This window comes from Triticum aestivum, chromosome 1A (genome assembly GCF_018294505.1).
Source record: "Triticum aestivum cultivar Chinese Spring chromosome 1A, IWGSC CS RefSeq v2.1, whole genome shotgun sequence".
NCBI lineage: Eukaryota > Viridiplantae > Streptophyta > Magnoliopsida > Poales > Poaceae > Triticum > Triticum aestivum.
In genome coordinates this window covers 554,958,669-554,973,366 of record NC_057794.1, presented here as the reverse complement: position 1 = coordinate 554,973,366, position 14,698 = coordinate 554,958,669, and the positions used below count along the sequence as shown (strand labels likewise).

The window sequence follows — 14,698 nt, the reverse complement described above, 5'->3', positions numbered from 1 at the left end:
CGTTTTCTCAATATTAATGAGGAAGAATTATTGCAGTCGCTCTCCAAATCTACTGCCTTGGAGCGGCTGGAGATATCCTTACGCAGTGGGGTAAGTTGCTTGAGAATACCATGTACGTTGCGGAACTAAAATTTCTTGCTGTTATAGAATTCAAGAGGCTACAAATAGTAGAGATCGATGCTCCATGCCCCAACTCCTTCCATTATAGTGGAGCCTTGTTCAATATATCTATCCAAAATTCTTTGCCGCTTAAGAATGTAAGCTTGTGTTGCATTCTCTCTGATGCTCGCGCGGGGCTTCCATCTATTGCAGGAAATGTCGAGAACCTCACCATCCAGTCTCGTGCTGAGGTATATATGCTCTCTCATAGTATATTTAATCAACAATATATGAATGTGTACTGTAGTTTTATGTTGGAACAAACAAGCACATGGTTAACCTTGGGATTTGTTCTTCTTCAGAACATCAACATTCCAATGTTGCCCTCGGAGCTCCCTCATCTCAAGAACATGGACATCGGACTCGGTAGAGGAGTAATGTCCCTCCCTCCAAGCTGCGACATCTTCTCTTTGGTTTCTTTTCTTGATGCTTCTCCTGTAATGGATTCTTTCATCTTGCAGGTAAATCATTATGTATATCATTTGGAGCTATCTATGCCAATTAGTGTGTTAATTGTTTGTCGTAACAATAACATTATTGTTGATCCTACATGTGTATCTATATGCAGGTAGAGCAGGGTGCCCTTAGGACCGACCTCGTTATTGGAGAGGACAATGACGAGTGCCGGGGCAGAGGCTGAAGCGCCAGTATGACCGCCTCAGGCAGGTGACTATCACAGGGTTTTGTCCATCCAAGGGCTAGATCCATCTCACGATCCACATTCTCGAGAGCGCACCTTTGATCGAGTACCTGACGTTGGACACGGCCTATCGTTGTGATATGAGGTTGGGTACCACTAGTAGATGCCCCTCCTCAATGAAGATTAATTAATGCTCACCGATGTGCAAGGCAGATCTTCCCGGATGTCATAGAGCCATGGAGGTTGTGGGTAGGTACATCGCCATGGGAGTTCCCCCGACTGATGAGTTCAAGGTCTTGGAGCTATGTAGTCGATTTCATGATGCCAACCTACATGAATGGAACGAAACAATCGCCATCGCCATTCATTCATAGCATTTCCTACCAAGCAAACCTTTGGACACTTCATACATTCCCCATTCCTTCCGGATTAGGCTATGTTACAATGTCAAAGTATTCCTCTCTTGCTTCGATTGATGCAAAGAAACAAAATACTAGTAAAAAGGGGGCCGGGGGGGGGGGGGGGTAATGAGGAGATGAATGAATTGTTGTGGGCTATGGGAACCATAAAGCTAGAAACAATCAGATTGTACGCATATCAGTTTGTAAGAAGGAAAAAACTAGTAAGATAACAAAAACTTATGCTACATTAATTATATCATGTTTCTGAAAGAGAAAAGTCTGAAATATACCTTGAACACGTACGTCTCATCGAAATCATATCTTGAACAATTAATCCCTGAAATTTGTATCCAAACTACTGATCCCGGTCAATCCCAACCCTAAAGCAACCCTGATATGTTTGTCTGGTAAAAGTTAGTACCGTCGAAGAACCACTTTTTCTATCACTGACTACATGAGCCTACATGTTAGGTACATCGTTATCCTCTCCCACCCTCTTTACCCTCTTCATCTCGCGCCCCCAATGCTTCTTTTAGAACCGGTCAGGAACCGATACAAACCCGCATTGGATGGCAAAACACGTCCGGACCACGCGGTCCGGGCGGCTATGGACGTTTTGAGGGTTGGCGTTGGAGATACCATGACTACAACTTTCCGTTGTCATAGAGAAAGTTGTTTTTTAGAAAGTATGCTTGTATTCAAATTGCAAATTAATACAAAGTCCTTGATTCATACAAGCACATCCTAATGCATCCACAAAGAACCAGAATAACAAAAAGCACTGTAAAACAATTATAAAACACGAAGATCTCCGAAGTTCTGTGTCATCGTCCTTGAATCTTGTGAGTCGGCCCCTGTAACACAAAAATTTGCAATCAGACCCAAGCAACTCATCATCTTCAACCACGGCATGATCGCCTCCATGATGTCCCCGTTTTCTTTGCTCCAGCATCGAAAAGACAAGGAACACATGTGCCCCTTTCAGGTGGAAGAGAACTATGATTTGGTTCCGACGATGCGGCCGAGCCAACTGCCGGGGCAAAGGAGGACATCCCTCCATCAGCAGCACAAAGAAAGATGAAGAACTACAACAGAAAATCATACCGACAAGGTGGAAGAAGAATCTCACATTCCAAACACCATAGCCTACAACCTCAACGAACCCGACCGTGATCAGAGCCCGGGGAAACTTATTCAGTTGTGACGCCGCTGCAACGGCCTCGGCAAAATCTCCCTCAACGCTAACCCTACTCCCTACTGAGAACCCACCCGACGCACAAATCCGAGTTCCCCCTCCCTCCCAGCCCCAGAGCGGCTGGCGAAGGGAGGGGGAAACAGCGGCGACTCTGGCGTCATGCAAAGGGAATCCATGGTCACCTCCTTTCCGCCTGTGTACGAGCACTGGTAGAAAAAGGGCCTATAGTCCCGGTTCGTAAGGGCCTTTAGTCCCGGTTCCGGAACCGGGACTAAAGTGTCGGTACTAATACCTCCCCCCCTTTAGTCCCGGTTCAATCCAGAACCGGGACTAAAGGCCATCCACGTGGGCAGTGCGCAGAGCCCAGTCAGGAGACCCTTTGGTCCCGGTTGGTGGCACCAACCGGGACCAATAGGCATCCACGCGTAAGCACTTCTGCGGCTGGGGTTTTTGTTTTTTTGTTTTTGAAAGGGGGGGGAGGTTGGGGGTTTTGGGGGGTTAATTTAGGTGTTTCATATATTGTGTTAGCTAGTTATAATTAATAGAGAGAAGTGTCCTCTGTTATGTCTGTGCTTGGTCGACGCTACGTACTGTACATACGTATATAGAGAGGACTAGACACGCTAGCTAGCTAGTAAGCAAACGAAGGAAACATAAGATCGTCATGAACATATATGCATATATACAGAAAGAAGTGATATCGACCACCTCTCCTTCTCCGAGAGATTGGTCGAACAACACGTTCTCGTATATCTATCTGACACTACCGGCTACATATATACAATAATTATCTCTTACAAATATAATCATACGGACTCAGGGTCCACATAGAATTCTCCGTCTTCAGGGATCACGTGGTTAAGAAAGAATGCCGCCAATTCCTCTTGAATTGCTCGCATGCGAGCTGGTGCTAGGAGTTCATCCCGCTTCCGAAACATCTAAGTTGAAGAAGGGGGTCAATACATATATATATATATATATATATATATATATATATATATATATATATATATAAATGAAACTCAACACAAATGATGGTAATAAAATAAAATTGTGAATGTTGTTATTTACGTACTTCATATTGTTCGTTAGAGTACCCGCCCCGCTCACAGGTCGTGTGGCGGATGGACTCGCAGATATAGTATCCACAGAAATCATTCCCTTGTTCCTGCCACAACCACTTTACAAGAAATAGAGGTCAATCAAACTGATAAGCAAGAATGCTAAATGGTATTGATGAAACTAGCACTTGAATTACTAGGAGATGCGCGGAACATGCTACTATAGTACTTACTTTCGGGTGTCTAAATTCCAGCTCCTTCGGCAGTCCCGGAACTGTTTTGGTGAATTTTCTCCAAACCCTGCCGGACAAAGAAAACAATTACTTGATATCAGGAAATGAACAAAGTTGCTGATATGGTGGATAATGATCGATTTAACTTACTTCTTGAGGATTTCAGTCATGTCCGCATACTCCTTGGGATCTTTTCGTTTAGAGTCCAAGACGGTTACTACTCCCTGCTCAAGCTTAATCTCTAGGAGAATATAGTGGAAACTGCACACACATGCATAACTCATGAATTACATTACTATAACCTTGACTAATATATAAGGGAAACCGAATACGCACAAAACAGTAACACTCATCTGAAGTTGTAAGGAAAGAGTATTATATCTTTATTTTGATTTATTACGAACGATCGTAGCAAGTTGGCCTCGGTAGCTGCGGCATGAAGTTTAACCTGAATTGCATCTATGAGATATGTGTTAATGAACCCAATATCACCGACTTGTCTTTTCTTCAATTCGGCGATCTTCAATCTGCATAATATAGTGAGGATGATTATAAATACATGCAATGAAAGAGCTAAGCTATATAGAGAAACTTAATGACAGAAGTAGTACTACTTACAGACAGTAGCAGGCGACCGTTGTTTTATCGAGGGCCAATTGATTGAAAAATTGATAGAATTCCTCAGATGGAATAGGCAACAGATCAATTCCAACGAGGTCATGCTCCTTTTTAACTTTCACATACAAAGTACTCCTCCCCCCAGAGTCTCTGCAGATTTTCAAGTACCAATCATGCAATCTTCGCATCATCGTTGATAGAGATCTTTCATCTTTGACGAGAGGAAGAAGAAGAAGAAGAAGAAGAAGAAGAAGAAGAGAAGAAAGAATAGAGGAGAAGACTTCCTCTTCTTCCTCTCCTCTTCTTCTCCCTCTTCTTCCCCTTCTTCCTCGCCTCTCTCATGAATGTCCGGTGTTCTCGACCCCCCCCCCCACCCTCGACCCCTAGGCGACCGTCGACCCCTCCCGATAAAAAAAAGATGAGGAAGAAGAAAAAAAAGAGGAGAAGAAAGAATAGAGGAGCCTCGACCCCGATAACATTTTTTTCCCCGATAACATTTTTTTCTCCGAGATAGTTAGTGTTCCCGAGTGAACCGGAGGGGGACATTTTTTTCTACGAATGTTCTATATACATACATCCATCGATATCATTCCATACATACATATACATCTACATTATATATGAACAAAAAATATCAAAATTCATCATACATACATGTACAGTATATATGAACAAAAATTATAAACTTTCTCCCCAACTCATACATACATACATACATACATCTACATCATATCAATATTTTGCAAATTAAGAAGCAGGGAAGGAAGGAAGGGGGGAGGATGGGGCGGTAGCTACCTCTCCCGGAGGGATCGGGGAGGAGACGCGGGCGGCCGGCGTCGGGGGCGACGGCGACGAGGACGGGCTCGGGGTCGGCGAGGGCGAGGGCGACGGCGGGGCGCGCTCGGCGGCGGCGGACGGGCTCGGGGGCGCAGGGGGTGCTCGGGGGCGGCGGATGGGCTCGGCGGCGCAGGGGGTGCTCGGGGGCGGTGGATGGGAGGCCGGCGACGACGGCGAGGCAGGGCGCGCTCGGGGGCGGGGCAGGGGCAACGGCGGCGACGGCGAGGCGAGCACAGGGGCAGCCTGGCGGCGACGTCGGGGCGGGATCGAAGAAACTGAACCAAAATTTTCACAAGTGTGGCTTATATAGACGGAGCATTGGTCCCGGTTGGTGGCACAAACCGGGACTAATGCCCCCTTTAGTCCTGGTTGGTGCCACGAACCGGGACCAAAGGCCAATTTTCAGCAGCCCAAAGGGCGGGAAGCAGCGGCCTTTGGTCCCGGTTGGTGGAACCAACCGGGACTAAAGGGGGGCATTGGTCACGGTTGGTGCCACCAACCGGGACCAATGCCCCCTTTAGTCCCGGTTGGTGCCACCAACCGGGACCAATGGCCTTTGCTGCCCCAAGCCCAAAAGTTTAGTCCCACGTCGCTAGCTGAAGGGCGCCGGCACTGGTTTATAAGCGCTGGTGTTCCTACCCATGCGAGCTCCTCTCTAATGCAGGCTTTCGGGCCTAAACTTGCTACTGCCTATGGGCCTATTGGGCCTTCTGCGGGCCTGAATCCTGGCCCATGTAGGATTTCTAGTCGTATTCAGGCCGTGGAGGCCCAGTAGGAGGCATTTTTTTTGGTTTTTTCTTTTTTATTTCTATATTTTTTTGGTTTTTTATTTTTTTTATTTCTACTTAAAAATAAATACTTACAGTTTTTTAGTGATTTCTTTTTGCTTTTAGGTCACAAAAATTATAAACTTTCTGTTAGTGCCATTAGTTTTAAATTTTAAATAGTTTAAATTTGAATTTTTAAAAATTTGTGTGAATCACTAGTTTATGAATAACTTTACTATAAAAATAGAATTTTTTTCTATTTATTTTTTATTTCTACTTACAACTAAATACTTACAGTTTTTTAGTGATTTCTTTTTGCTTTTAGGTCACAAAAATTATAAACTTTCTGTTAGTGCCATTAGTTTTAAATTTTAAATAGTTTAAATTTGAATTTTAAAAATTTGTGTGAATCACTAGTTTATGAATAACTTTACTATAAAAATAGAATTTTTTCTTTGCTATTTATTTTTTATTTATACTTACAATTAAATACTTAGTTTAGTGTTTTTGATTTTAGGTCACAAAAATTATATTCTTTTTGCTATTGAAGAATATTATAGTTTTATTTTAGTTGATCATAACATAATATTTTAATTGATTGTTTTTATTTTCATAAAAGTTTTGTAGTTTATTCTGTTTGCTATTAATTCATTCTTTGAGCTAAATGACTCTGAAATTGGAAAGCATTTCAAAATGAACTCTGAAAAGGTTGAAAGTTGGCATGGTATCATCATTTCACCCACATAGCATGTTCCAAAAAGTAGAGAGGGTTACGACAAAAACTTGATGCACTTCATGTACAAAATGGACAATCACTTTCGAAGTATCAAAGTTTCAAACCATAAGACATGAAAGCATTTCAAATGAACTCTGAAAAAGTTGAAAGTTGGGATGGTATCATAATTTCACCCACATAGCATGTGCATGTACAAAACGGACAATGGTAGCATGTTCGTCTGTTACAAATTTGGCATGGTATCATCATAATAGTTGCGGGAGAAAGTCTTCACTTTTTCTTCGCTTGTGTCATTTGCTTATTGCGCCGTAACCATGGATAATCTTCATTGTTTATCAGGATGCTTGGGTCAGCCTTGACATTGAAGGGAGGAATTTCATGAAACTTTTCATAATCTTCAGACATGTCTGTCTTGCCGTCCACTCCCAGGATGTCCCTTTTTCCTGAAAGAACTATGTGGCGCTTTGGCTCATCGTATGATGTATTCGCTTCCTTATCTTTTCTTTTTCTCGGTTTGGTAGACATGTCCTTCACATAGATAACCTGTGCCACATCATTGGCTAGGACGAACGGTTCGTCAGTGTACCCAAGATTTTTCAGATCCACTGTTGTCATTCCGTACTGTGGGTCTACCTGTACCCCGCCGCCTAACAGATTGACCCATTTGCACTTAAACAAAGGGACCTTAAAATCAGGTCCGTAGTCAAGTTCCCATATGTCCACTATGTAACCATAATATGTGTCCTTTCCGCTCTCGGTTGCTGCATCAAAGCGGACACCGCTGTTTTGGTTGGTGCTCTTTTGATCTTGGGCGATCGTGTAAAATGTATTCCCATTTATCTCGTATCCTTTGTAAGTCAATACAGTCAAAGATGGTCCCCTGGACAACAAGTACAACTCATCACAAACAGTGTTGTCACCTCTGAGACGTGTTTCCAACCAACTGCTGAAAGTCCTGATGTGTTCACATGTAATCCAGTCGTCGCACTGCTCCGGGTGTTTGGAGCGCAGACTGTTCTTGTGTTCATCGACATACGGGGTCACCAAGGTAGAGTTCTGTAGAACTGTGTAGTGTGCTTGAGACCAAGAATATCCGTCCCTGCATATTATTGAGTCTCTTCCAAGAGTGCCTTTTCCAGTCAGTCTCCCCTCATACCGCGATTTAGGGAGACCTATCTTGTTAAGGCCAGGAATGAAGTCAACACAAAACCCGATAACATCCTCTGTTTGATGGCCCATGGAGATGCTTCCTTCTGGCCTAGCGCGGTTACGGACATATTTCTTTAGGACTCCCATGAACCTCTCAAAGGGGAACATATTGTGTAGAAATACGGGCCCCAGGATGACAATCTCGTCGACTAGATGAACTAGGACGTGCGTCATGATATTGAAGAAGGATGGTGGGAACACCAACTCGAAACTGACAAGACATTGCGCCACATCACTCCTTAGCCTTGGTACGATTTCTGGATCGATCACGTTCTGAGATATTGCATTGAGGAATGCACATAGCTTCACAATGGCTAATCGGACGTTTTCCGGTAGAAGCCCCCTCAATGCAACCGAAAGCAGTTGCGTCATAATCACGTGGCAGTCATGAGACTTTAGGTTCTGAAACTTTTTCTCTGGCATATTTATTATTCCCTTTATATTCGACGAGAAGCCAGTCGTGACCTTCATACTGAGCAGGCATTCAAAGAAGATTTCTTTCTCTTCTTTCGTAAGAGCGTAGCTGGCATGCCGTCTTTTTCGTGCAAACGTTGCAAGTCCTCTCGTGCCTCAGGTGTATCTTTTGTCTTCCCATACACGCCCAAGAAGCCTAGCAGGTTCACGCAAAGGTTCTTCGTCACGTGCATCACGTCGATTGAGGAGCGGACCTCTAGGTCTTTCCAGTAGGGTAGGTCCCAAAATATAGATTTCTTCTTCCACATGGGTGCGTGTCCCTCACCGTCATTCGGAACAGCTAGTCCACCGGACCCTTTCCAAAGATTACGTAGTGTAAATCATTGACCATACCAAGCACGTGATCACTGGTGCGCATGGCGGGCTTCTTCCGGTGATCTGCCTCGCCTTTGAAATGCTTGCCTTTCTTTCGACATTGATGGTTGGTCGGAAGAAATCGAGATGGCCCAGGTACACATTCTTCCTGCATTTGTCCAGGTATATACTTTCAGTGTCATCTAAACAGTGCGTGCATGCGTGGTATCCTTTGTTTGTCTGTCCTGAAAGGTTACTGAGAGCGGGCCAACCATTGATGGTCATGAACAGCAATGCCTTAAGGTTAAATTCATCCTGTCTGTGCTCATCCCACGTACGTACACCGTTTCCATTCCACAGCTGTAAAAGTTCTTCAACTAATGGCCTTAGGTACACATCAATTTCGTTGACGGGTTGCTTAGGGACTTGGATGAGAACTGGCATCATAATGAACTTCCGCTTCATGCACATCCAAGGAGGAAGGTTATACATACATAGAGTCACGGGCCAGGTGCTGTGATTGCTGCTCTACTCCCCGAAAGGATTAATGCCATCCGCGCTTAAAGCAAAGCATACATTCCTTGGGTCCTTTGCAAACTCATCCCAGTACTTTCTCTCGATTTTTCTCCACTGTGACCCGTCAGCGAGTGCTCTCAACTTCCCATCTTTCTTTCGGTTCTCACAATGCCATCACATCAACTTGGCATGCTCTTCGTTTCTGAACAGACGTTTCAACCGTGGTATTATAGGAGCATACCACATCACCTTCGCAGGAACCCTCTTCCTGAGGGGCTCGCCGTCAACATCACCAGGGTCATCTCATCTGATCTTATACCGCAACGCACCGCATACCGGGCATGCGTTCAGATCCTTGTATGCACCACGGTAGAGGATGCAGTCATTAGGGCATGCATGTATCTTCTCCACCTCCAATCCTAGAGGGCATACGACCTTCTTTGCTGCGTATGTACTGTCGGGCAATTCGTTATCCTTTGGAAGCTTCTTCTTCAATATTTTCAGTAGCTTCTCAAATCCTTTGTCAGCCACAGCATTCTCTACCTTCCACTGCAGCAATTCCAGTACGGTACCGAGCTTTGTGTTGCCATCTTCGTAATTGGGGTATAACCCTTTTTGTGATCCTCTAACATGCGATTGAACTTCGGCTTCTCCTTTTGACTAATGCATTGCGTCCTTGCATCGACAATGACCCGGTGGAGATCATCATCATCGGGCACATCGTCTGGTTCCTCTTGATCTTCAGCAGCTTCACCCGTGGTAGCATCATTGGGCACATCGTCTGGTTCCTCTTGATCTTCACCAGCTCCCCCCGTTGCAGCATCACCGTATTCAGGGGGCACATAGTTGTCATCGTACTCTTCTTCTTCGTCGTCTTCCATCATAACCCCTATTTCTCTGTGCCCCGTCCAAACATTATAGTGTGGCATGAAACACTTGTAAAGCAGGTGGGAGTGAAGGATTTTCCGGTTAGAGTAAGACCTCGTATTCCCACATTCAGTGCATGGACAACACATAAAACCATTCTGCTTGTTTGCCTCAGCCGCATCGAGAAACTCATGCACGCCCTTAATGTACTCGCGGGTGTGTCTGTCACCGTACATCCATTGCCGGTTCATCTGCGTGCATTATATATAATTAAGTGTCCAAATTAATAGAAGTTCATCATCACATTAAAACCAAAGTGCATACATAGTTCTCATCTAACAACATATAGCTCTCCAGAGCATCTAATTAATTAAACCATACATTGAAACTATGTAAAACATTTCAATGCGAAAACAAATGCGATCATAATCGCAACCAAGGTAACAATTGATCCAACGGCATAATGATACCAAGCCTCGGTATGAATGGCATATTTTCTAATCTTTCTAATCTTCAAGCGCATTGCATCCATCTTGATCTTGTGATCATCGACGACATTCCGCAACATGCAACTCCAATATCATCTTCTCCTCCTCAATTTTTTTTATTTTTTCCTTCAACAAATTGTTTTCTTCTTCAACTAAATTTAACCTCTCGACAATAGGATCGGTTGGCATTTCCGATTCACATACATCCTAGATAAATAAAATCTATGTCACGTTGGTCGGCATAATTTTCGTAAACAATAAATGAACCAATAGTTATAAAGATAATATACATACCAAATCTGAATCATAGACAGGACGAGGGCCGACGGGGGCGGATACCAAAACCATCGCACTATATAAGATGCAATAATAAATGTAAGAAAATGATACAAGTATCTATCTAAACACACAAGTAAGAATATTTTTCCTTTCAGAAAGAAGATAAGAACAAGAGGCTCACCACGGTGGTGTCGGTGATGAGATCGGCGCGGGTGATCGACGGCGGTGAAGACGGGGACGGGGCGTGACGGACCGCTAAATCTAGACAAATCTCGAGGAAAATGGAGCTTGGAGGTCGAGCTTCGAGAGGAGAAAGCTTAAGTAGTGTGGCTCGGGCATTCCATCGAACACCTCATGTGCATAGGAGATGAGCTAGAGCACCACAAAGCCCTCTCCCCCTCGGCCAGAAAAAACAAAGCACTGTGCTCTGCTCTTGCGCGAGGGGCTATATATAGGCACCTCATTGGTCCCGGTTGGTGGCATGAACCGGAACTAAAGGGGAGCCTTTGGTCCCGGTTCAAGCCACCAACCGGGACCAATGGTGGTGGGCCAGGAGCGAGGCCCATTGGTCCCGGTTCGTCCCACCAACCGGGACCAAAAGGTCCAGACGAACCGGGACCAATGGCCCACGTGGCCCGGCCGGCCCCCTGGGCTCACGAACCGGGACCAATGCCCATATTGGTGCCGGTTCTACACTGAACCGGGACTAATGGGTTGAGCCGGCCTGGACCATAGCCATGTTTTCTACTAGTGGAGATCCGATCTATCCGGGAGTTACTTGTCTGAGAGGAGAGGTTGCATAGAGAAAAAATTTACCGTACGTCCGATTGGGTTATTTCTTCCCAACTATCTTTTGTACTTGTATGAATCTTAACATTCAGATCACACACGGTGCCATATGGGCAGGTGAAGCTCTCCATGGAGCAGAGCTAGCCACGCACGCATGCATGTGTGGAGCTGCTTTGTGCGTCCTTTGGTATCATGGCAGGATCGTAGTATGCTGACCTTTACAGAGAATCGGAGAATAATAAGGCGGTGGTGGTGATCTCTCACGTGAAGTTTCCTCTCTGGGGAAGACAAACCGAGCTGAAAGTGTAGCAAAGGTCAAAGGGAGAGACAAGTTTCTCCCTGGCAACCACTGATAAAATACCATAAAATACTGAAGGGGAGGACAATCTAGCTAGCTGGGTAGTAACATGCTTGACGCTCGTCCTCAGTCTCAGCGGACAAGAGATTCGAATCGAAAGCGAATTAAAGCGCCGGTCACGGGGGCTATAGAAAGCCCGGCCACTGGCCAAGAGCATGCATCCCCCCATTCCTTTTCCTTTCCGTAGCTTTCTTCTTTGCCGCTTTGCGTGCCTCCCTCCCCCTCTGTCTCGTCCGCAGCAGCCAGCGGCTGGGACGATGAGGTCGTCGGCGGTGGCGGTGCCAGTGCCGGTGCGGCGGCAGCTGCTGCCATGCTTGGCCCTGCTGCTTCTTGCGGGTGCGGCGTCCGCCCAGGCCCAGAAGTACAACGCGGTGTTCAACTTCGGCGACTCCATCACTGACACGGGCAACCTGTGCACGAGCGGGAAGCCGACGGCGATCACCTTCACGCAGCCGCCCTACGGCGAGACCTACTTCGGCACCCCCACCTGCCGGTGCTCCGACGGCCGCGTCATCGTCGACTTCCTCAGTAAGTGCTGTGCTCCGCTGCTCCGCACACACACTCCATCTTGCTCAAATAAATCGTTCTTGCTTGACGTACGTACGATGACGCATTGCAGGCACCAAGTTTGGGGTGCCGTTCCTGCCACCGTCCAAGGCGAACGGCACGGACTTCAAGCAGGGCGCGAACATGGCCATCACGGGGGCGACGGCCATGGACGCGCCCTTCTTCCGCGGCCTCGGCCTCTCGGACAAGATCTGGAACAACGGGCCCATCAGCTTCCAGATCCAGTGGTTCCAGCAGATCACCGCCACCGTGTGCGGGAACGACTGCAAGCGGTACCTGCGGGACTCGCTGGTGGTGTTCGGCGAGTTCGGCGGCAACGACTACAACGCGATGCTGTTCGGCAACTACAACCCGGACCAAGCGAGCCGGTACCAATGCCGCTAAATGAAATCCTGTCCGCTATAGCCTGATTTTGCATGATTTTTCACCGATATATAGCTGATTTGGGTGAGTACTACCGCTACTTATCATAGCCTGCTATTCAAAACTTTGGCAGGTACACGACCAAGATCGTCAACACCATCATCAGGGGCGTGGAGAAGGTGGTGGCCATGGGGGCCAGGGATGTGGTGGTGCCCGGGGTGCTCCCCATCGGGTGCTTCCCCATCTACCTCACTGTCTACGGCACCAACAGCAGCGCCGACTACGACAGCCTCGGCTGCCTCCGCAAGTTCAACGACCTCTCCACGTTCCACAACAACCTGCTCCAGGCCAAGATCGCCCGCCTCCGGAAGCGCTACGGCCGGGCGGCGCGGATCATGTACGCCGACTTCTACTCCGCCGTCTACGACATGGTCCAGAACCCAAGCAAATACGGTACGTACGTGCGCACGCGGAGTAGTTCCCACATTTCCTTCCGACCGACCAGTACTCTCTTAGTCTTAGGTAGCCGTTGGGCATCTTCTTTCAGCAATAAGTCTAACTAACACGCCAGGGACAGACAAGCCACGCATAACGTGTGGATAGATAGATTCCGCGTTTGTGCACGAGCTAGCAGCAGCAGTGGACACGGCACTAGTGTCAGCGTCGGCATCAGTATCAGTGTGGTGCTACTTGCATACCCACTCTGGGCACATGTCCCTGCATGTGAGATTCCTGCATTTCCTGCGCGGCGACGAGTAGAAGATCTTCAAATCATTCAAAAAAAAAGCATTCAAAAAAATCATTCACAAAGAAGATCTAGAGCTGACATGATGGCCAAGTAATGGTGGATCGGCACTGGCTGACACGCCCAACCAACACATGCCTCCACATGCATGCATGCATGGAGCACCGGCGCCGACCGGGGCACTGTTCATGCACGTTCTAGGTAGTGATCGATCCGTCTAGCTAGCTAACAAGGGTCTCTGCAGGTTTCAACGCGGCTTTCGAGGCGTGCTGCGGCTCCGGGGGAGGCAAGTACAACTACGCCAACAGCGCGAGGTGCGGGATGCCGGGCGCGGCGGCGTGCGCCAACCCGGCCGACCACCTCAGCTGGGACGGCATCCACCTCACTGAGGCAGCATACAAGCAGATCACCGACGGCTGGCTCAACGGGGCATACTGCAGCCCGCCTATTCTCCACACCTAAACATTATTTTATTTATTTATTTATTATGTGGAGCTGTGGTAGTATTATTTATTATTTGCTCAGAGGTTGAGTTTTCCTAATGGAAAAAGGAAATTTGATTCAGTGGCCTATGGTGGTGCTGAGATTATAATGTATACGTTGCCCAAGAAAAAAAATTGGAGGAAACTCTCGAATAAAGTGTAATTGCTTTCGTCCATCAAATGGTGTACATTCGTAACTTGTTGCATATATTGCCATCACTCTCACTCTCACCGCTTATCCCCTATTTCTAAATAGCAACAACAAAAACAGGGTGTCACCATGTTGGCAAAGCCTGCAAGGACGTTGGGATTTTTTCGAATACGCGCGAGTGTGCGTACTACTACCTCCTACCTCCGTTCAGATTTATTGGTCCTCTTTGTATTATGTGTCAAAATTTGATCATAGATTTAATTGTCAAAATGTTAATGCATGTTATAAAAAATTTATATTGTTGGATTCGTATTTGAACATAGTTTTCAATGATATTTTTTTGGAACGTGGCTGGATGGGATAGAGTCCGATACAGCTAGACATATTCGTGTAGGAGTTTGTGCGTTGTTATGGGCAATTTGGAACTGCAGAAATGATTTAGCTTTTAACAGAATAACTACTATTCATT

At 46.3% G+C, this 14,698-nt stretch overlaps 1 protein-coding gene across 1 annotated transcript; it reads left to right on the top strand.

The window, feature by feature from the left end:
- The first annotated feature begins 12,048 nt into the window (after positions 1–12,048).
- LOC123067235 (GDSL esterase/lipase At5g45910) lies at positions 12,049–14,254 on the top strand. Its single transcript, XM_044490128.1, has 4 exons — positions 12,049–12,449; positions 12,541–12,856; positions 12,985–13,304; positions 13,841–14,254. Exons 1-4 carry the CDS (start codon positions 12,077–12,079, stop codon positions 14,056–14,058), a joined length of 1,227 nt encoding a protein of 408 aa, XP_044346063.1. The 5' UTR covers positions 12,049–12,076; the 3' UTR covers positions 14,059–14,254.
- Positions 14,255–14,698: the final 444 nt, after the last annotated feature.